Genomic DNA, 24,681 nt, shown 5'->3' on the forward strand with positions numbered 1-24,681 from the left:
CGTCGTTATACTTTTATTGCGTACATGATCTTCTGCTCTCGAGATAGACCCTAAAATAATTTACAGTGTTTCCCAAAAGTTTTCACTTTATTCTCTTTGATTTACATGTTACAAGAGATAAGCGCGACATCCCGAGGGAAAATGTTCGCCATGAAACGCGAGATGTGTCTCCGGCAAGCGAGAAATTTCCCTTTGCATTTCCTCGGTATTGTAGAGTAAACTACCAATGTTCTGACATCTAAGACAATATATTCGCACTCTACCAACTTTTTTATATAACAGTACTTTTTCGAAATGATGTATATATGTCAAGCACAGAATTTTATGAAGATAAACTAATAATATATTATTACTGAATACTTTTAATTATTGAAATTAATTATTGAAATAATTAGTATGAAATGTATCGCAGTCAAATATTTTTGTGTTTAATTATTAAAACCGAGTGCATGCTAAATTAATATACATAAAAAGAATAAAATAATTTATTATACACTCTGATTAAATTTATGACAATTTATTTCTTAGTTGACAGAAAGTTTACATATATTTATATCAAAGAAACTTGTGGGCTAATCTTATAGCTATATAGATATAGTACCCTCTATTTTCTCCCCCATTCATTACAATTGTCTTATTTTCTCCCCTAGTTAATGGTCGATAAATGGAACATGTTTATCGTATATTTATATTATATCATACGCGTATGAATATTACAGGATATAAAGGGCAATTTGCGTCTTTTTTTAGGACTTACCCAGAAGTATTGCCGGTTGAAGCCGGGGATCTTCGTGTGGGAGGCCCCAACCCCGTGAAGGTACGTCAAGAACGCATCCATATCGTCCAGGCTCTTGATCCCTTCATCGAGGGTCGACATGACTGTTTTAGCATGCTCAGCCAGTTCCATACTCGTCGATTGCTGTTCTTTCGTCTTCAAATCCCGGAATTTTGTGAACATATTTAACAATTCCGCGTTCTCCTCAAACAACCTGGAAGCACAGGGTAAGTACATAAGACACAGTATTGTTAAAAGAGTAAACGCGTTAATTATATAATTACATATATATATATTATGTGCCAGTATTTATTATGTTAGAGATTATGTAGATTTATCTCAATCACAAATATTGAGTTAATGATATAGTTAGTTTATATAAAAGATTTATATAAGAAATTAGTACGCTGCATATAAAAGTAAATGTTTTAAATATATCTGTTGCTTAATTGTTACATAAAAATATGTATGACACATGCTAGAAAAGAAATTTTAATTCGCACTTAAATAATATTGCGCACTTAATAATCTATTTTAGCGTTTAATCTATTTTAATTTATGGCTTGAAATAAGCAATCATCTTTTCAAGATGGAATTTGAAGTTAATTTTTCTGGTACTCGGCAAGAGAAATGAAAAAAGCGAACAATTTTCATTTGGTGGTTAAAAGCGCGTTGAGCGTTCTTGATAAGGTCCCGTCTGCTCTGAAGAAGTCATAAATTTCAAACTTAATTCTCCGGTGGCTCAAGATAGATTTTTTTCCGCCTCAATACTTTTTTTTTTAATGCATTTAGCGAATCTTGTGGCGTTTCAATTCCGCGTCTAAATTTTGTTCCCCAATCGCTTCAAAATACCTGACATTCCGCCAGACCTCATGACATCTTTTATTTTTCTCTGATTGAGAAACGACCTCAGGGACAAAATCAATATTAAATTCCAAGCTTTATGTCATCTAACGTCAGCATAATTATAGAAAAAGAAATTAATTGTTTAAAAAAAGGTGCGTAATTTGTAACATTTGTATTTATAACAGCTTAACATATTTTGGTATATTTTGACAAATGTTTTGAATCTCTCTAACACAATATTATAGTGTTAGAGAAACTCAAAGTGTTTTTCAGAACATACCAAAATCTTGAGTAATTATAAATATACGAGAGTAATGTATGTCATCGAAATTTATTAAAACATTTTATTACAACGTTTGCATTCCCCTTTTTTCTTTCTCATATATGGCTCTCTTGATTTTGCGGAAAATTTGGGTAACTTTTTTCTATGAGTTTTCTACTCGTCGAGGTAACGAATTCACGTGTTTGTCGTTATAGTAGCTCGCCAAAAATGTTTTTGTTTCATGGATGGCAGATTGCTCTCAGCCATTCATGAAATACCTCTTTATACAACGAGGTATTCCAATCTCGTTCTTGTCTGGCTAGTGAAAAATATATGTGCTAGAAGGGAAATATAAATCGACTTTATATTATCTTCGATAGTCTCAACAATTAATAATTATGCAATGTATCACAAGAGTACATATTATACTTCCTTTCTCTAGGCAGATAAAATTCAATGCATGTTTATGATTTTATATTTTGCGAATAACATATTATTACATGTATTTATATTTGACATTTTTATTCTTTGGATCATATTGCAAACCATTTTCATGAATAATAAAACACATGACAACCAAATATATCTTATAGCGAATAAGAAGATAAAATAGCAATTTATTTTTACGTCAGACAAAATATGCAAAAATAATCGGCACATTCGAAAAGTTTGATGTTATCTGCAACAATTCGGAAAAAAATATTGAATCAGGATGAATTATGAGAATGTCGATATTTAGATTGACGTGATATCGCGTCCGAATTATTCCTTTTCCCGCAGTCGCATAAATTACTTTTCCTGCAGAGAAGCGATGCATTTCGTATAATATCTATCATGATTTTCCATAGTGTGTAAATTTATTACATTATTGAACATACATTTTTATACATATATTTTATTAATCTTATTATAGCGTTTTATATAGCGCTTATTAAAATTTTTCATTATATATAATTTTTTACTTTACTACTATTCACTATTTTAATTAGTGTAATTTTATTTATCATAAATATCTAAAAATAGTGGATGAGTAAGAAATCTCATCTGATTTTCAAATATGTAGATTTGAAAAGTTATGAAAAGCTATCACAACAAAGCGACATATGTCGTATAATAACGATATATATGGTTGAATCATCCTCAATGTACAGCAATCATGCTCCGCTGTATCGTGATTCGTTATCATTGTTCATGTTTCACATACACGCTTCATAAAGTTTTCCGTGAATTAGAGTTTCAATTATGATTAAATATATATAGAAATCCCAAAGGGTTATATATGATTGATGTTTTATCACGCTGTCGCTTTTTAACATATTTACATTGTATATATCATATATATGATAATAATAACAAGTAACGCATCTCCAGCAAACACCAATCAGCCAATGAATTGGATTTTTTTGGGTGATAGTCATCTCTGTTTTCGAAGTAAAAATGTCGTAAATTATGATATATTTTTGAGTTTTAGTGAGGGCATAAGCTTACTCGCATGTAAAAACACGCGATTCTAGACGGAAGGTGAGGTTTAAAGGGGGCATAAAAACAAATTTGCATATACAGCGATGCAGATGGGATCGACGTGATTGAAGGGGACTGAACGGGGGCGCCTGTTGACCCGGGATACGATAAAATATTTTTAAATGCGGTCGACGGGGCAATATAAAGGGTGGCGGTATCCGTTTGGTAAGTTTGGCGGGTTCTTATCGTTTGAGAATAAATTGAAAAGTTTTATATCGGAAATCCATATCCCTTGTTCCTCTCTTCCGTAGAAGGTGCTTAAGCCAATGAAACAATGATATTCCCAGATTCAACGCGCGCGTGCAGCTTCAGTTTTTTTTTCCCACGTTACTGTCCCCATAATCCAATAAAAGAACATCTCTAAGGATCGATATAGTGATGAGTAATTATTAAGAGGATGCCGGACCGTCCTGTTTTACCGGCCATAATAATTATATATTTGCTTAATATAAGGGTTTTGCGGTGTGTACGTGTAAAATAGGATACCTCTCCACTCGGAAATGCATGAAGGAATATAAGTGAACGTTTGAAAATGTATTTGAAAGCCTAGTAAGAAACATTTCGGTGTGCAAAATGTTGCATAGTAAAATCTTTTTTATAAAGCTTCTAAACTCACTTCTCGAAGTTCACTAATACTTTTTGATAAAATGCCGAGTGCGGAGTTCACTTGTTAGGCACGTGCAGGTTGCAGGTTTTTTATATTAAGTAAATGTTGACGGCAGAAGCCGATAACAAAACTGTAATTTTTTAATTTTTTTTCACTTTTCATATGAAATCATAAACCCCGCACTCCGTTATTATGTATACTTTAATTATGGAAAAGGATTTGTTGATATCTATAATCAACAAAAATATTTTGCAATCCTACTAATATTCGCATTCTGTCGGTATCCGGCATCCTCTTAACGTTGAATCAAATATTGGTTGTTATCTAGTTTTGAATTTTACAACGGCACGCGGTATATAACACGATTCTTTTCTCCTTTAGTTTAGTATATAGGGAGTAGGTAAATAGGATAAAATATTATATCTTTTATATAATGGAGAAGCAAAGAGATATATAAAATAGAAGCAATTTAAAACACCACGGTGTGTGATTTTGATGTAATATCGATTTTTTCGTGAGAATCGAATGTAGTAAATTAATTTCTTATTGGAGTGAAAACCTTATCAAACGAACCCAATGCACGCGTAACCGGATATTAACACATTTGAGCAACGCGCGATGAAATTAATATCTTGTATTTCAATTAAATTAAAGTCCTTGGGAAAATCCAGCTGTAAGCAATAACACCGTTTTTAATTACGCCAAGGAAATCCGGGCTTTAAGATCGTTACGATGAATAATAAGCCGACATAAACTCCTTGAAAAAAACACAAATTATAAAATACGGAGCTCGGCGGTATTAATATGCACCGTTCGCAACTAGGTGGATTTCAGTCAAGAATCACAGTTGATTGTAATATTTTATTGTTAAATTATATTGCGTACAAATATGTATGATTATAGCAAATATTAGATCTTTCTAACAATAAATTTCAATATATTGTTGTCAAGCATAAAATATTGCATGGATGATTAGGTACCAATTATTGCGCATATTATTTTGCTAATAAATATCTATCATTACGATAATTCTGATATTTAAAAAAATAAAATATATTTTCCATCGAACATGTTACAATTTTGTAGATAAATATTGATTGCGTAAAATATCAGCAATGTAATATCATAAGTATCGGATGCAGCATTACGCTGATAATAATTAGCGGTTTCGAATTATATGGTATTACGTTATTAAAAGATAAATAAATATTTAGTGGCATTCAAATAATATACATAAACATTTATGAATTTATGTCTAATCATACATTTATCAAAATTTTCTGATATATGTATTTGCAGTGACATTAATAGTTTGATCCATGAATGATTCGCGAATCTCATTATCTACTTTAATGTATATTATTAATAAATTAATGTTGAGCACATACATCACGTTTCTAATTATGGACGAAATAAATAATATCTATATAGTTTTTCATAATGCGTAACTTATAAAGTATTTATTTTCAATAATTATTGCGTATTGTATTGTCAGTCTAATTATTTGTCTAATTATTTGTTTTTTGACGTGCTATAAAGAATTAAAGTATAAGTTTGAAGCAATTGCCCGAGTACTGACATAACAAAAAAGAAATTTATTTTTTACGCAATCTCATAAAAGGCTTTGGTAAAAAATAAATTGACACTTCTGTTTTAGTAACGTACTTTTTTTATCGTTATATTTTATGCATTTTTTGGTTTGGCACTTCGGTAAAGGCAATATTTGTCTCTTTTAGCATCTGACAACAAAAGTTCGTTGCAAGTCTATAAAGTGGTTTTCGGCTTAAAATTTCACCCTTTTTTTCACGAAAAATGCAGCTGTATTTTTTGCACATTTTTCCCGTAATATATATTGATGAGTTTTTAATTATTCACAAGAAAATAAAAAAGATGTGTAACACTTCAAATATATAATTGACAGCAATACTTTAAAACACGAAATTGTTTTATAAGTCATGAAAAAATCGTCTTTTTCATCAATAATTTCATTCATCTTGTAAAGCTATTAACATGCGCAACCTGCCACTTGGCCGTTGCCAGCTCGGCGGATATGATCCATTCTCTTTAAGAGTGGTACGTGTTCTAGTTTCTCTGACGACCACCCCAAAAGAATCGGTGGAACGTGGCTAACCTTCTTTTTTTCCGAAGAATCCTCCGCTTCATCACAATGACGGGGGTGAACCAATTCGTATTCAGTTTGCATGCATAATTTAAATTTTATAATTTATATATTAACATATTTAATAGATCGATAATAATATTCAGATTGTGTTGCATTAATCTGGTCAAAAGATGCGGTTTGCCAAAGGAAAAGATTCCGCTTTTAATCCTACTCTGGGAGAATTTTTGTAAATAAATTTACTAAATTCATTCGCGTTTTAGCACAATGCTTATATATAGTACATCTACTTAGAAAAATATTATTAAAAGCACATAAGAAAGAATAATATATTAAAAATTATTTTATATCAATAGAAATTTTTTCGTATCATTATATGCAATCCAGAGAATATAGGCGATCTTATCGAATTTTTATTAAAATAATACTAATTTAAGAATGTCAAACATTTTATATAAGCAACATTTAAATAAAGAACCGAAGTGGAGATGATATATATGTACATAATAAGAATTATGTCAAATGTATCTTGACTACACATCTCTGCGTTAAATTAGCTCGCATTATGCATTTAGGAAGTAACCCTTAACTTGATAGTGTGGTGATAACGGTCCGAGTGCATAAATATTTAAGAGTGGTCTGCTTGCCCATATTGTGTATTATTATTTTGTTGCGTGACACTTAACTATAGTAAGCAACGACATTTTTCTGCGATACGACTTTTTTATGCATGTGTTATATGTGCACGCTAAAAACACAAAGCTACTCTTACCCGAGAAAGCCGTTTATTTTTACATCAAAGTTACTATCGAATACATTTAGCGCATGTAGTTGCTTTATTAATTCTTCCATGGCTAAGTAAGATATTTTTAATGCCCTATAACACAATTGCTTTTCTATCTCAGAAAATATTTATTTCCTTAATATTGTTAGAAAAAGAAACAGCATTCATATACGTAAATAAAAAATTATTACGATTAAAGGGGCATTATCGTAGAAGTCTTTTTTTCCATCGGACGCGTAAGTCAATCATACGTCGCTTTATTTAAATATTTTTATTCAGCGCAGAAAATGACGAAGGATTATACAATCGAGACAGAAAGATATCGATGAATGAATTTGATCTATAAATTTGCCGCTTAAAAAAATACGATCGACGCATCGCGTTGATCTCACACGCTTGTAGTCATTTATTGATTTCCGAGGCTGCCGCTGGACCAAAGGCTGCTTCGATTCCGCTCTCCCTCTATGTCTCTCTCTCTCTCTCTCTTTCTCGTTTTCTCTCTCCTTTGTAACTGTTGAGGATGTTATGTATAGCTAGTGCGAGCTTAATTGAGTTACCTTAAAGCTGGATGTCTGAAGGAAATCGATGAGCGCGTATACATATATGTACGCATATAAACGCAGAAATACACAGTCTGAGCGAAATATACATGTTTGTATAGTTCGTAGGAAGAATAATTGTATCCATTCCATATAACATCGAATGAAAATTAACACAATGTTAGTGATAGAATATCTCATCTCACGAGCATTAAGATCTGATGTTAGAAAGTTAGAAAATTAATATTATAGAGGAAGTTTTATATCTATACGAAGCTAATTTGATGGTATAATATATTTAAAATTAAAATATTTCTCTCTATGCCAACTTTACTTTTTTAATTTGAAATATCATATTTATACGATATATTTGACTTTTATAATTTTTTTTTAAGCTTTCACTACAAATTATGTGCAACGAATAATTCCGCGTGTAGAATAATTTCAAAAGATATATAAGGGAATATATATATAACGTGGATATTGTAAAATTTAGTTTCGATAAATTTTAACGTAATCAATAAGTGTTCAAAAGTATGCGAGAGATTTTAGAGAAAAAGAAAAATTACGTTAAACTAATGGAAACTGGATGCACTACAAACCAATTACGGTTATGTTCAAAGGGCGTACGAAGTTTATGGTGATGTTAATATATATTGTAGAACCTTTGTATCATTACTATTAGCGTCTTATTTTCCGAAATATTTACCTTTGATATATATAGCTTAGATCTAAATTACGCGTTAGGTACACACACGCGCATGTGGAATGCATATAGAAACGTAACAGATTCAACATTGAGATACAACGGAATTCCCAGATTAATCTTATCTAAGGGTAATCACTGTGTCACGTATTGACCTCTCCCTCTCTTATTGCACGCGCGCACTCCATCTATAGGAGATATTCAGAGAATTCCAGATAAGATCACCCAATCTATGTATATATTATAACTCAATAAATTATGCAATACAAAGAGAGAGCAGCGCTGCTGATATTTATTTTGGCAGCTTGAATTTTATATTCTAGTCATTTTTTATTTTTTTATTTTAATTATTTAAATTTCAAATACATTTAATCTAATAAAGAATAAAGAGAGAATGTAAATAAAATTTAACAGTATCTTTCATAAATTTTTTTTAAACGATATAATGATATACCATGGTTGATATACCATGTAAGATTTATCTACCTAAATGACTTTATCTCGTTTCAGTTAATGTTTCCGCAATGTTATTTTGAATGATAATAATTGAGATCATATGAGATATTGATTGTTTTATTAATTATATCGACGCTTGAGTAGTTCGCAAAATTTAGTAGAAATCGGAGTTTTATCCTCATACATGACGAATATTAAATTGTCACAAATATGGAGTTGTTTATTGCGATTGCGTGTCAATAGCGCAATATTATATTAGACATGATTACTCTTGTTGGTTTCGGCATGTTGGTTATCGGATCGAACAGTAATAAATAAATTGATATACCCTGATTAAAAGCGAGCGTTTACAACGCGATTTTGGCAAAATCAAATTTAAATTATAACCTGCTATATTAGAATTAAAAGTTTAAATTATAAAAGCGGAAAGTACTTAATTTGCCCGTAGATATAACTTTAATCGACCGCGATTCAAATTATATCTTCAGTTTTTAATTCGACATTATTTAATGGGGCAAGCATAGCATTATTTGTGCTCAAGACAAAATTAATTTAGATTTCTTTACTATATTTACTATAGATAGGAACGAAGGAATAATTTTTTTTTTGTTATTACATATGTATTGTCTAAACTAGCTAGAATAATTATAGCAATCCTTTTTTGTTGTTTATTTTCTGCACAAAAACTTTTGTCGAGAATATTTGGAATATATTGATGTAAATTGTCACATTTTTTATGATCGCATAGAGACTTATTAAATACGATCTTTTTCTTCAATCTTTTTCCTTTCTAGCTATGGAAGAAAATTTTTCATATCAAATTGGTCTATTTTCTCGAATGAAAGTAAATTTGACTCTATTTTCACATTTTGATGTAACGTTGACTCAGCTCTACGTTAGTGCTTCGTATATTGTAAAAACGTCAATATCAGGAAACGTATTGCTCGCTGACCAGGGAAAAATAGAAAGAGCTTGCATATGTTTTTAGAACAGAGCTTTAGCAAGCTCACGTAGTCTGCTAATTAGCACGCATGTTTTTTAAATGTATACACGAGATAATTGTATGTAAAGTTAAATTTTGTTGCAACAAAAAATTTTATTTAATAGAATTTCAATAAATATAAGTGACAAATTTTAATGCCTTTACGCCTTTGTTTTAAAGTTTAAAGTAAATAATGCTATGTGTGAAAAACTTTATTTGTATTAAATCAAATTTTTAGCTGTGTGTAACAGAATGACATTTCTGTGATATTAAATTAAATGTTCAGATTAGTTTACAATATTGTGAAAAATTGTAAAAAAGAACTGTTAACGTTTTTAAATTGTTGACATTTTACAGAATTGCGTTATTACTTTAAATAGTATTAAAGAGAGAAAAAGAGAGAGAGAGAATATAAAACACTTGATTAACTCTTGTGTTTCTTTTTTAATTTAAACATAAACTGTGTATTTTTATAGATATTTTCTTGCTAGACTGCCCTTATCTATTTTTATTGATATACTTTATGAGATTTACATATATATTGGCCTACAGACATATCATATATATTACATAATCGAATAATTTATAAAATAAAACTATATACACAGTTTTTTTTAATAACTTATTAAATAAATCAACAAAAAATATATATTTAAACTGTTTCATATAATATATAATATACATATAATTGTCTATATATGAAAGATATACAGATATATTTTTTGTATACATATATATACATATATTTTGATTATTATAAATATTTTGTCAAGATAAAACGAAATCGAGCAATTTGGCAAGAATACATTTAAATAAGGGGTTTAAAAAGCTTGAGTTAAGAAATATTTAAGAGATCTCATAACCAAATTATGCATCTGATATATAATATTAAAGGAGATTATGGGCAAAAATTGCAATCAAATTTTCATTAAAAAATTTTTAAAAGTAAAAAGTAGGTAGAAAAATGAGATTGATAATGAAAATAAGCAATTCAAAGGGAATGACATTTATCCGATTTAATCAGTATTACGATAGTATGATTTAATTAGAATCAAATTAAAGAGAGATTAATTCAAATACTCGAGAATAATGACTTTTTTTCTGAACAAACTCATTTATTTTACGTCTCAAAAACAGAAAGCACTGTCATCATTTTCACGTTAAAATATCGTCTCTGCGAGCCCGTTCTGTATGTTCGTTTTCTCGTCGCGTGTGCTCAGCTAGCTCCAATATCGCGAATCGCTCCATTTGCGCACGAGTAAATAGATGGAACGCAGAGAAAACTATACCACCTTAAAACTACCTTTAACGCAGGTGGAAGAAAAAGGAATATATCGTTTGCGGTATACATCATGCGTTGATTGAGTTGAGATATCAGATCATTATAAAATTTACCGCGCTACTATATTCTGTGTTATTGTCTTATCATTTCTTCTGTAAAAATAAAAATTAACACAGAGAAATATAATATATGCTTTAATTAAGTTTTATATTCTTTATAGATTTTTACGTAATTTTAAACTTTTTTTTAGAAATGTATAAGGTGTATTGAAACAATAGCACTTTAAAAATTGCATAAAATAAGTAAAAACATTCTTTTAATTATTTCCGGAATTTTAGTTATTTTTCCATCTTTTCGGGATATTTAACGGCTTCAGACAGCATCGAGCGTTTTTCGCATTATTCTTATTTTAAGCAATCGGAGTACTGATCCCGTTCCATTGTTTTCACTCATCGCCTGTCACACGCACTCGGTTTCCCTTTGTATGACAGCCTTTCTCTTCTCATTGGTCAATAATAATAAAAGTGTCCTGATGCTCCCGTGTACGATTGGCGTAGAATCTATCAGACAAAACTGCGACAAAAAATATTCTTCCGTGTGAATGAATAGATTTACTTCGTGAATAGAGACTTGTCGTTCTTGCGGTGAAAACGCAAAGATAAAAATAAATCATTTAATTGACAAAAAAGAGATGAACCGCGTGCATTGAGGAGAGAAACATATCGATCGTGTCGACGTCATTCCAGGATTCTTGCAATTTCTTTCATTTGGAATAAAAAATTATTATATTGTTTTATCAATGTTTATAGATATGTTAATATACTCACTTGCCGCATTATTTATCGCTTTGTGAAATTCTTATTATAACAAAATATTTATTGCTATATATATTTTGTTATAATAAGAATGTCACAAAACACTCATTTTTATGATATCAGAGAATATAATATACAAATACGAGATAATAAAAAAATAATGAAAGGTAATAATATTTATTTCGCAAACAAAATATAAAAATAGAAAGTTGTTATTTAAATGAGAGTTTTTGACTTCTTCCCTCTCTCCTCCCTCCCTCTAATTCTTACGATAAATTTTATAGCGATTTAACCTTTCGTGATTCGCCCCTTTTGTATATACTGCGTATCAGACTTATGTGGATACCCAAGGGTGCGCTGATACCAGGATCAGGATATCCCTTGTTTTGTTTCTCGAAGGATTGCGAAAAAGAGAGACAAAGAAAGATGAAATGAAGAACGAGCTTTATCAGACGATGTGGGAAGGAAAGAAAATACGAATGACCGGTTGTTTATCCGTAATTTACTGAAACATGAACCTAATTTGAAATTTGTTAGAATGCTTATCATTTTCTGAACGAATTGTTTACCGTTTCAATTGAAAATTATCAAAATTTATATATAACTTACATATAACTAAATCTAATCTTTTAGGATCTTAATTCTGAAACTCTGAAATATCTTGATAATAGCGGAAATGTGAAAGAGATTTAAACAAAGATCTCTATTGCATTGTCTAACAAAATATGAAGAAATATATACATATAATCTTATAAAAGAAACTAAAAATAAAGGTAAAACTAAACATTAGGGACGATCTCACTGATTTCAATGAACTTAAAATATGATAACCGTAAGCAACGTTCAAAATATTTTAGTTAATCGCTAGTTGTATATTATAAAGTCATAAACAAACAAAGTTAATTATAATCCTGTTTTGAACGAAATGAAATCTAAAAATATATAATTTTGCATAAGTTTGCGATTTTTCAAAGCAAAGCACATCGCAAAGCGAGGTCTATTTCATGCCCGGTACTTTGGATGCGAACCGAGATCTAAAAATGTATAATTCTGTACTTTTTCGATTTTTTACGCAATGAATTTTTAAAGCAATGTTTACTCTCTATATTGCCTGCAAAAAAATTAAAGGAAAATGTGATTAAATATTTTTAGACGTTCCACATCTAAAGTACTGGGTAAAGTGCTTCAGATAAATTTTTATCTTCTGATGGTCATAATATTAAAACCAGAGATAAGTGATATTTAATGTTTGGTGAGGAAGACTCTTCTTCTATATAATAGGAGACGCTCTTTCTTCTATAATATACTTCAAAGTCATTGAAATTGATGAGCTTGTTCCTAATATTCAATTTTCAAAATACATGTCAAAAAGATGAATATGTAATTAGAAAGAATCGAATATTTGAAAGCAAAATTGTATAATTTTTGTATAATTTTCTTTAATATCTAAATCGTCAAACTCAATATCTGTGAGAATTCCTAAAGAAGAGAGAATTACTTATTTATTACTCTTTTGAACGCGTATCTGAAACGCGTCTACTATAAACGCGTATCTGAAACTCTTATAAACATTTCTCCCTTGAGAGTATCTCGCATTAAATATTGATAAAACACGCAATATGCAAAGAGAAATCGAGCATGCAGAACGTAGCGTACATGTGTGTACACGTGTTCATAGTTAATATTTAAAAATACGCACGTAAAGTTACTTCTAATAACATCATACTTAATATTTAGAAAATTTTTCGATTGCAAGAAAAAGATTTTTTGCGATTGATTTACGCACAATTCTCTATCATAAAAAAGTGGAACGAGGAACGCATTGCGCATCTGTGTATTTATAAAAGATAGATATAGCGAATTGTTTTGCAGCATTTCTAAATATTTAATCAAGTTCGTGAATTTATTTGTGTATGTTTTCTCATTGATTCATTGATTCTACGAGAAAACTGTTTTAGCCAATAATTCAGCAGAATTTCCTAGAGAAACATGCGAATGATCTCGTAAAATGCGATTCAAGCCGAAGCAAAATTTTCTCATCAAATTTGAGGAGATTTAGATCGATATGATAAATCAAATTGTTTTAAAATTGTTATATTGTTAATTATCTGAAATTAATGAGATATAGGAAACTTTAGTCACTCCAATCTCGTATTGAAAGATGAAAGCCAATATCAATCGCATATAAAATATTGTATATCGTACTTTGATTATTATTGATTTTTTACTTTGCGTTTTTTTTATTATTGATTATTATTAATTTTATAATTTGTGTTTTTTTATTATAACAAAATATCGTTATTAAAAATTTACCAAGATGGATAGCATGACATGAACGCATGTAAATTTATTTTTACTAATGCGTCTCAGAGATTCATTCAGAAAATCTATTTGCATGCACGTTTACTTTTGCTTGTGACAAATTAAATGTGACGGGGATTTACTTTTATCGTGGATTGTCGCCAATTAAATTGGCTGTCAGATTATCTGCCTTCTAATTCCAGTCTTTTTTAAGCAAATTAAATCAAACTTTCAATAAAATAGAACGTTTTTAAAGCCCGTTTGTTTTTCTTTGTATATCGATTCTCTCTACTTTTCCACTATTAATGTAATTTTAAATTATATTGCATTTCCAAACATTCGTATTTGTGCAGCGGTCATCTCTTTGCATCACGATTTTTCAGCTTGTCGGATAACAAAAGTTATCGAATTAAGTACGTTGCGATATTGATACTCACTAAAAATAAGTAAGTGTGTACGTGAGCGTGTCGATTTAATAAAACAAATCCGTCAAACGCGTGTGTATTCTAATTTGCAATTTATAACAATTAATTTGAAAAAATATTTTTGACGTCTATTTTAATTGTGATAGGACATTATTTTCTCAATAATATTTTATGCATTCTAACATTTTATGATCAATATGGTTGTTTCACTTTCTCCTCCAATTTATTTATCAGTCTATCTCTAAGAAAAAAAATATTGAAAATGTATCAGCTATATTCTCCGAAATGTGTATCTTCAAAATAAAATATAAGTCAAATTAAATAATTTAATTTTGCATTCAATTTTCCAATCTTATAATTTTGGATGATATAGCGCTAAAATTCAATTATTTTAATTGACGCTTCTTTAATGCGTTACAATTCTGAATTATTCTATTCTATTCCCTCACGGCAAAGGTCGGACGAATATATGTAATGGAGGGAAAAAGTCGCGGTAGAGTCAGGCGTCAGTTCGCCTGATAAAAATAAAAAAAAAAGGATGTGAAGAGAGCGGACAGTCCGGGTTATGCTCGCTCGATTGTTCAACTTAATCGCCGTCAATCCAATATCGTAGATGGAATAGGCACGATGGGGTTTTCTGGCATGGTGTGTGTGGGGCCGTCGACGATGCGGACTTTTGATTTGAAGAACTTTAATCTAACGAGAATTCACACACACCCACGGTGTCCTCGAACGAGACGTAATCTCGTTTACGACGTATTACGATTGGATCAATGTCCGATTGTGCCTATGTTGAAGGATAAACGACAAGCTGCTCTTCCAGCTGTTTGACTGTATGTCTCAATTAAAAGCGAGGGACCTTCTGGAATCTCAATTATAACTCGCCGATAGAGTAACGCTTATCGGGGACTCCTGAGAATTCGCTTCGTCGATGCTATTGCAACTTCGGTGTATTGTGACGAGAAATATAATCGTATTTTTCTTCAAATCGAATGTCTTTTTTTGTAATCTTTTTTTAGAAGAAGTTTTAGAATTTGTGATTTAGTGAGATGATAAAGTAGATTTAAACAGATATATGTTTGTATGTTTTTATAGTAAGTAATTAAAAAATTTGATATCTTCTATTTTTGCAAAATATTTCTAAATTGAAACACTCTCTGGGTTAAATGTTCCTTTGGGACTCGAAAATTATTAGAATTCAGAATACAATCTAGTACGAGATTAAATTTAATTAGTAGTTGTATAAAACTATTGCGATGCGACAATTTAGTTTATCGATATTATCACACTGTTTGTAAAACGAATCGCATTGAAGATTTCCAATCTATCTAGCATTTTCGAAAAATGTGCATGTAATAAAAAATAACATGATTTCGAAACAGAGAAAGAGAAAGAAATTTATTTAAGAAAAAAATATATTATATGTAATTTTATAAAATATTTAATTTTTTGATGAGACCTTTTGTCATTCTAATCACACATTTTTAAAATAATCATCACTGAAATATAAAAAAATTGCACAATTGAATCGGTAAAAAATTTAGCAGATTTTGAAAATTCTGCTCGAAGAAATATCAAATATCGGCGTTTGATGCGAACGGCGAGATTCGTAAACTGCAAATTAAAAAGCTAAAAATTCCGTGACAATATAACAAGCGCTTTTGTTCGGACAAACTGAAATAGGATTGTGCCAAATGGTAGATATTGCTGTAGCTTGCTACATTCGCGACCGAAAGACTGCGAAAGGATGTTCCTAACAGACGTAGCGTTTCGTAGCGGTATATAAAGTAATACTTCTCTAGCTAGAAAACACACATCTCTGAGGTATTCCAGGAGACCCTCGTCAAGACGACGACTCGTCCGTAATTGGAGGATCTTACCAAATTTTTTGTAGAAGTTAGCATGAGTGCCAGTCTTTTATGTTAGTGCTTGGTGAATTAATTATGTCGGCAACTTCTTGTGGATTCGAATAGAGCGTCCTTCGCGAAGATTTTCGCAATATGACTTAAATCTGTTTCCTTCCTGGAGAAAAGCATCGGGATGGAAGACACGTCTCGTACGAAATGCTTTGGAATAAGATTTTATCTACTTTGTACTAGGTCAGTTATTTATAGAAGCTTTTTAATCGGGTCATTTGCAACATTTATGAAAATCGACTTAGTTTTCTTATTCGCGAAGGATAATGGCAAACCATTTTTTTTCTGTGAAATATAATATAAGGTTCTTGTCCTCTCTCTCCCTTGTCATCATATAATAGAAGTGGAACACATGAATGCTTTATTTATCATCATGAAAGAAACGGTGTATAATACTTTGATAATAGTGTAACTTTTTACATTGTTGTATTTCAGTGAATTTAAATATATCGCTTGCTCTTCGTAATTTAAAGAAATGGAAAGATTTACTTCTTTGTAAAATAAAAATACAACCGTTTTTAGTCAAAAATTGTATACGCTCAAATTTATATATATTCTGTATTTTGCGTTTTAAGCTGAGGAACAAATTTAATTAATCGAATAAATAATGTTTGCTTTGTGACAAACGATAATTTATAAAATTTACTTTTATATTTTATACATATACAGGATGTTTCAGAATTATCGCACCTGCTAATAACAGATTCTTGAGATCGGATTTGGAAACAATTTTTCTTCAGCGAAAATGTCGAGAGAGGTCATTATTTTTTGCAAGTTTTCAATTTTTCCCATCATATATCTTTGTAACTAAACCTTAAATTAAAATTCTCTTTCTCTCTATTAAAGTAAACTTTATCTGAAATTAACTAAGAATGTAGTTTTAATTCTCTATAAAGTTTAGTTTGCGAAAAGCCCTTCTTTTTGAATCGCTTATAACACGGAAATTATTGATGCCTCGATATTTTCCCGAGGAAAAATCGTCTCCAAATGACCTCATGAATCTGTCATGATTAGCAGATGGTGCGGTAATTCTGGGATATCCTGTATATAGATACACATATTCTTTTTTCTTTTTTGGATAATAAATCATAAATATTCGATCTAAAAGACTGCACACAAATGCTCTAGTTTCTTTTACTAATATTAACGGAATACAAAAATTCGTGTATGTTTATTAAGGATTAAACGATCTCAATTACGGTGGTCTCGAGATAGACGTGTGCTTTCACGTTCAATCTGCGCGTCACAGCTTTGTACGATCAAAATACGGAGTCTCTAGAAGCAAGATTATCCCTCAGTTCGATGCACGAGCGATGACACGGCCGACGCGACGGTCGGTTTACGATCCACGGATAGGCATTCTATGTGCAAAGGAACGTCAGTGAAAACGGGCGGAAGGGAGCGTAAGGATCGACGAGTACATCCACCCTCTTTCAGGGTGGCGTCTGACGTTGATGGCGGCCTTGAAGAGCCTAAACGCTCAACTAATCACGTAATGGCGCGTAATACGGGCGAAACGCGCTATGTCCCAACTCTGGAAAATGTGTATATGGCGACCATTTTCTTACGGAAGACGGAATTTTCAACATGGTATTCCTTTTGATATTAATATCTCGGCACCCTCGAAAGATGAAATTGATTTCCGGCGCGTGATTCCGTACGTGCCGAAATCTCAAGTATATTATGTGAAACCCCGTAATGGAGATATCGCTTACTGTCACGTCGAAATTTCAATTACAATAGTCCTACGGTATTCGTGTTGGTTTCGCGCGAATGTCAGTATAAGTACCGGAATTTGTATAGGAAAACTTGTTACTTGTAGTCTTGAAGAACTTTCTTTATATATTCTTACCCTCTTAAAGATGGTTAAATGAGAATATATTTTGTATATTAAATTCTGCTTATCATTAAAAGATTTAATGCTAAGAATTAGGAAGTCGTAAAAAAATTTAACGTCTGAACAAATTTTTATTAAGTAAAAATCTGCTAAAAAATCGCTAAAGAAAAAATCTATGAATAACGCGTCTAGTATATGTTCGAAAATAACATTTAACATTATAAAAAATGTTTTAGATCGTCTAAAAACACGTATTAAAAATTACCTAAATAATTTTTGTAAAAGTTTTAAATTATATAGAAATGATAAAAAAATTAGATTAATATTTGTGTGTGTATGCAGTTTTATTACTGAAAAATGCAAATTCGCTTGACCTGGAAAATTCAGAAAATATATTTCTGTAGAATAATGCTCTATATACATTGCACGTAACGGTTTCCAAAACTTTACTTGTATTTCTTGTTTACGAGCTTGCTCGCATGATGAGTTAATAGTAACGTGTTAATAGTAAAGACATGCGTATATTTTATCGCATAAATTAAAAACGGATAAATAAGAAAATTAATTTACTGAAAAGAAAAAGATAATCATGATTTTCTTTCTAAATGTTTATGGACGTTATTCTGTTTTTTTTTTGTAGCATTTAAGTATAAAATATAATTTATTATTAATTTTACATAAATGCTAGAATATGAAAGAAATAATAGATAAGTCGGATATATCATACATTGTTGTAATCAGTTAGTAAATGTCAGTTCATTTATTTTCAATAATATTGTGTGGAGCATTATTTATCAGAATATTATCTTAATTAACTCAAAAAATTATTAAAGCCAGAAAACCTCAAATATATACCTTTAATACAATTCCTAGAGATGGAGAGGTAAAGTATTATAGTGTAATAGATAAAGTGACGACCACGCTATTTGATCGATAATGTGTGAAACAAGTAAAAAGTATAAAAATATTCCAATAATTATAGACGTCACCCTTAACGCTAAGAAATTATATCGGAATAAAGTCATGTCATTTTTAATGTTTTGCTAACCCAAAGTCCGGCTATTAATTTACAGTTAACAATTTATTGCATGACCTACTTTAATATGTGAACTGCAAATCAAAGAGACACATATTTTTGCAAGTCTCTAAAATAAAAGATAAAAAACACATTGTTATATATTTTTATTAACAATATTACGCTTATTCAATGAGATATTGGTATATCATTTATCGGGATACCTTAATTGGCTTATAGGATTACCAGGATTAGAGAATTTAAATCCTCCTTTAATATTATTTTTATTATATTTGTTTATATATTTCGAAAAGATCGTTTATTGTATTTAATTGAATTGTTGACCGATGACAATGTGATTTAATTAGAAACTCTAGGAGAAAAAAATATATAAGAAAGAAAGTTGAAATACTTTTTTGTGCGAGATTAATGTAGCGGAGAGTATTATTAATGTTTAAAATTGTATATATATATATAACGATCTTTCCACGATATACATATATCGTGTTCTCGTTTATCGCGCGTGAAGATACTATCGTTCAAGAGTCATATGTTCGTTTGAACGTTTTTATAGCAAGCGAGTCGTAAAAGGTTCGCGACGTTAACGACGGCTTACATACCTTATGAACATGTATATGCCCGTGGGCTCCAGTGCTCTGGAGACCGCTTTCCAACTGGCGATAACTGTAAATTTTTGCCTGGCTGTGAGCGGAAGTCGCGGATCTGTGGCGGCCGGCGGCGGTGGCGAAGAACCATCATTTCCGCCCTGATTGCGCGATTTCGTAGTGGCCAGTTTGCTCAGTTCGCAACCCATGTTGTGGCTACAAGTCCCGAACGCGACTCCTTGTGTCGCGAAAGACACTAACTGATCCGGCCAACCCGTAATGTGGGGGACGATCACCACTTTGTGTCGCGAAACCCGTAGATTGCGCGGCGGCACTTCGATTCCACTTCCGCTTTCTGCCACTTTCGTTCAAGTTTACAACGCATCGGCGGACCCGGAAAATCGCACTGCACTATGTTGAGCTCGATGACATACGAAATACCATCGACGATGACGAATCACGAATCGGCAGTAAAAAGACGCTTTAGATAAAGAATGCGTTATATTATTAATTTCTTAAGTCATCCGCGCGTAATCTTTACATTGCTCTCTATTCCTGAACACAGTACACGTGGTTGATTTTGAAGAATCCGCGTGTCTTTGTTAGAGTCTATCTTTTTTTTTTTTGTTATTAAATCGTCGATTGTTACGACGTAACCGTTAAACGCGAACGATCGAAGGAACTTGCCGCTTCACTTCGAACACTTCGTGGCCGATTCACATCCATGTATTACTTTAGTGTGCGACACGATCTTGGCGAGGAGCACGCGCACTTTTTCGAGCAAGCCGACCGCTTCTAACAATAAGCTGATCATCAGTGAACGATCGCTCGCCATCGCTGACAGCGCGAAGATAAGCAAAGTGAACTTCGTAGAAGCTTTCCCTCTTCGTACGGACCTTATTATGTACCCGATATATTCTTGACGAGTATACATTTATCCTTTCTTGTAATTAAGGACACGACGGTTTCAAGACGCACATTAATTCACCCCCACATTCTATTCATCCCTCATTCGGACGTCCCCCATCTTCGCGGTTACCCGTCACTTGAACCTCGCGTGTCCTCGTTGCTGCTTTTTCTCTTCACACCAAGTTTTCCGTTCTGTGAGTTCATCTATCTAGCCTCTCCTCCCCCATTTTCCCTTCAACATCAATTCTCACCACTCCGCGTGCCAAATCTTTCTTTTTTATTTTCACCAAGATCTCTGCACTTTATCGTACGTTTTTGGATCTTAAATCTTTCACCATCGATTTCTCCACTTTTATCACTAGAGCTTTATATATCAGTTCATGGTCGTCTTATTTTCTTCAAGGATATATCTGTAATTGCTTTTCTTCAGCAATTTCATCCAATTTTCTCTATCCACGTCTCCTCTTTTCCTTTTTTTTGCACGTTTTGTTTTCAATATACAAGCTCATCTTCTCATTTCACTAGAATCTATCTGTTTCCTCGCTATTAAATCTTTTTTTATTATTTCGTATTTATCAGGCTTTTATCTCATACATTTCATTCACTCCCTACCTTGTCCTTTTTTCTTTTTTTCGCTTCTACTTTTTTCTTTCATCCGTTCTTCTCTTAATGAGACTTGTATATTTTCATTAAGTGTGCAAATTATATCCTTTCATTGTTTTATAACAAGAGATCCACTTTTCCTTCTCAGAATCTCATTAGACTCATTAACTCTTTACAAAGCTTCAATACGACGGCCTTCATGTACTTGGCATTTGTTTTCATCATTGATTGTCCTTTGAATTATTCGAGATTTTCATCAATAAGCGTACAATTCGCTTCATTTGCTTCACTGGTCCAGTCGGTGAGTATGCGAACAGCCTCCTTAAGCATCTTCATGTTCCTCGATTTCCGGGACATTATCTGGAAGCATACGCGACCGCGATGATATCTTTCACAATTTACGGAGCGGAAGGGTCGATCGATCTCATTTGCGACGAACACATTAATGCGACAGCCAATGGCAAATCGAGGGGAAGCTGAAGACATGCCAGACGATCTAGGATGTTGGAAGGATCGACATTCGATATATAAAATGACAAATGAAGCTCTCGGATCATCAATTTATCAATACGAATGAATCTGTTAAATATGAGGAATGGTTTTCTAATCAGAGAATTGAAAAGCCCGAGAAATGTATTCGCGTTTCAAGCTTTGTTGATTTGCGCTTCGATAATGCATCGATATCATCGATCTGTTAACATTTCAAATTCGAAATATCTATTATTGAACATTATCGCGCAAAATTTTGTTGCAATTATAATAAATCTCTAGAAAATTAGTATAAATAAAGAACGAGAAGTATAATAAATCTTATATTGTAATTTAAATTTACTCGTTCTTTCAATATATCATAGAGTAGCTGTATGCAATAATAGATTCTCTTTTAAAAAGATTTTATTTAGTAACTGAAGAACGATATTATATATTTTTTTAAATGATTAATCAAATGATAATATTTTTAATCGAGAAAAAAGATTCTCATATTTAATACGTCTGCACACAAATTCTATTTACAATTTTATTTACAAAATAATAATCTGATGCTGCCGCGCTTCATTTTTCTCGTGCAAGAAATTAACGCTTTCTCATTATTCGACATCAGTCCAGTCCAGTCACAAAGACTTCCGAAGTTTCGTTGTTAGTTCGACAGTATTGAATGACGTGATGCTTCAATTACCGTAATGGCGGTATCAGATTGGATCAGTTCGGAGCAGAGGGATGAACAAGAAATCTTAGCCGACAAATCTTAGCCAAGTTGGACGTGAAGCGCCGTCGAGCAGAAGAAACGAAAGAATCGGAAGCGGCGAGGCGGAATTCCGGCGACATTGATGGAGGAGTTTCGAGGGATGTAGAGGGTGGTAACCAAACTCATCTGTGTCATTGCTCTCCGTACGATTCTCGTCGGATTCGAAAAGCACGTCAAAGACACGCGCAAAGCGGACGACAGTACAAGGGGACGTGTACAAGGCGAGAACTCGACGATAAGTAGATGAAAGCGTTATAAGGCAGCCGGGAATAACCGGGAAAGGGAAACTCTCTCTCCTGTATTCTGTACCATCGGGACTGTATATCGCTAACTTTACGTTCGAGTTGTCCGTCTACGTAGGAAACGCCGGACGTATCTCAACGTCGATAAGCATCGCCGCTAAAGTTGAGCGGAAGTACGTAAGAAGCGTACCGGGTGTAACGCGGATAACTTAGATGGCTTTTGAAGTTTGCGATGCAAAAAGTGTAAATGCATCTCGTTAAAGTGAAAACCCGTCGCGGGAGCGAAGGAATGTTGTCAGTAACATCGGCCCTTAATGCTCGACCTTTACAGCCGTATGTCATTTCAAAGATATCGAGTACTTAATACGGCATGATACATTCGTGTAGAAAAGTTTCGGTTATTTATGCGGCTGCTCAAGTTTTAAGATGTAAATATTCACGATATAATTTTTCTGATCGATGAAGAAAATGTCTCTAGTTCTCACTGTCTTCTCACTACGCATTCACCATTAAATGTATTGCATTTGATCCCGAATTTTATTTATTTGCTTTTTTAACACATCGTTTTTATCTTATATCAATAGATAAAAAGAAATAAATGCATTTTTTGTTTACTCGGTTCTCATAAATATTTGTGCAGTGTGTTGTTCAAATATAAATATTTCTTTAAATTAATTGTTATATATATACTCGTATAGTTTATTAAAAAAAAAAAATATCCGCGTTTATATTCTACGAAAAAATCCCTCTTACAAACTGATGTCAAATTTAATCTAACGTCAATAGATTAAGTTATTGCCAATTTATGGTAGCTCAATGATTAATATTGCGTTTATCTTGTCGTCAATATGAGATAAAGATCAGACAGCAATAAATGCGATGAAAATATGAATCTTGGCGTTTGTCGTCGTGCTTGAAAAATATTGAAATGATCGAATGAAACTGAATGCAATTTATCTATTAACGAATGTTATATCATCGTTGCTTTGAAAAAAGCGATAAAACGCGATAAAAAGACTGACATATTGGCGTGATAAGCCGAGCATTATCACTAGGCTTTTAAAATTGATGCATCATCTCGAGCGAGACTTGCGGAAATTATCCCTTGCGGACAAGTCGTTACAGATCCGAAATTGAGCCATCAATTTCGCTCAATAATGTTTCGCCGCATATTAATGCATTCCATGGCGTTCTCCTATAAATTTATAAAATTTGGCTTTTCTCTAAAATTATTTTATCCACCTAAAAATATTTAGATCATATATGTCAAACCATATATGTATATATTTTATATCTTGAAGAGATAATATGAGAGTTTGAAGCACAGTATCACTTTTAAACATCTAGTGTCCTAGTTTCCTGATCTCTTCATCTGTGGATTCTCTGATAATAGGAATCGGTTTTCTATTGATTAATAGAAAATCGGTATTACTTTACTGAACATCATCTTTTTCTTCGCGATTTTTTAATATTTAAGTTAAATGAAAGAGTTACTGTTTTCTCTTATTATATCTATGTAAAGGGATCCTTGTAAATTATTTTATGAAAGCATTTTATGTGACTTGCAAATTAAAAATTATTGATATATTTCGATATATTTTTGAAGAAAATGTATTCCAAATTAGTCAAAAAATCATAGACAAAAGAAATGCGAATAAAAGAAAGGAGAATTGTATGATATATTTTATATCTACTATTTTTTCGCGGTGGTACAAGATAATACAAAATGAATATAATAGTAATTCCATATATGCTTTTAAATCAGTTTAATATATAATTTAAGCAGATATCGCAACCACCACCCCCCCCCCCACCATATTTCTGTCATATATCACGATTGGTATCAATACTGAACATATATATTTGTCCAAAGTTAATTAGTCGCAAT

The 24,681-nt window shown here is 31.9% G+C and overlaps 1 protein-coding gene across 1 annotated transcript in view; it reads right to left on the reverse strand.

The window, feature by feature from the left end:
• LOC115232868 (neuroglobin-like) overlaps positions 1–24,681 on the reverse strand; it is a 29,588-nt gene that overhangs the window by 4,020 nt on the left and 887 nt on the right. Inside the window, exons 2-3 of the mRNA XM_029803015.1 lie at positions 19,809–21,665; positions 758–989 (exon numbers count right to left, since the gene is read on the reverse strand). Of these exons, the coding sequence (XP_029658875.1) occupies positions 758–989; positions 19,809–20,002 (426 nt within the window). The 5' untranslated portion in view covers positions 20,003–21,665. The remainder of the gene's footprint in view (positions 1–757; positions 990–19,808; positions 21,666–24,681) is intronic.

This window comes from Formica exsecta, unplaced genomic scaffold (assembly GCF_003651465.1).
Source record: "Formica exsecta isolate Colony F162 unplaced genomic scaffold, ASM365146v1 scaffold15, whole genome shotgun sequence".
Lineage (NCBI taxonomy): Eukaryota > Metazoa > Arthropoda > Insecta > Hymenoptera > Formicidae > Formica > Formica exsecta.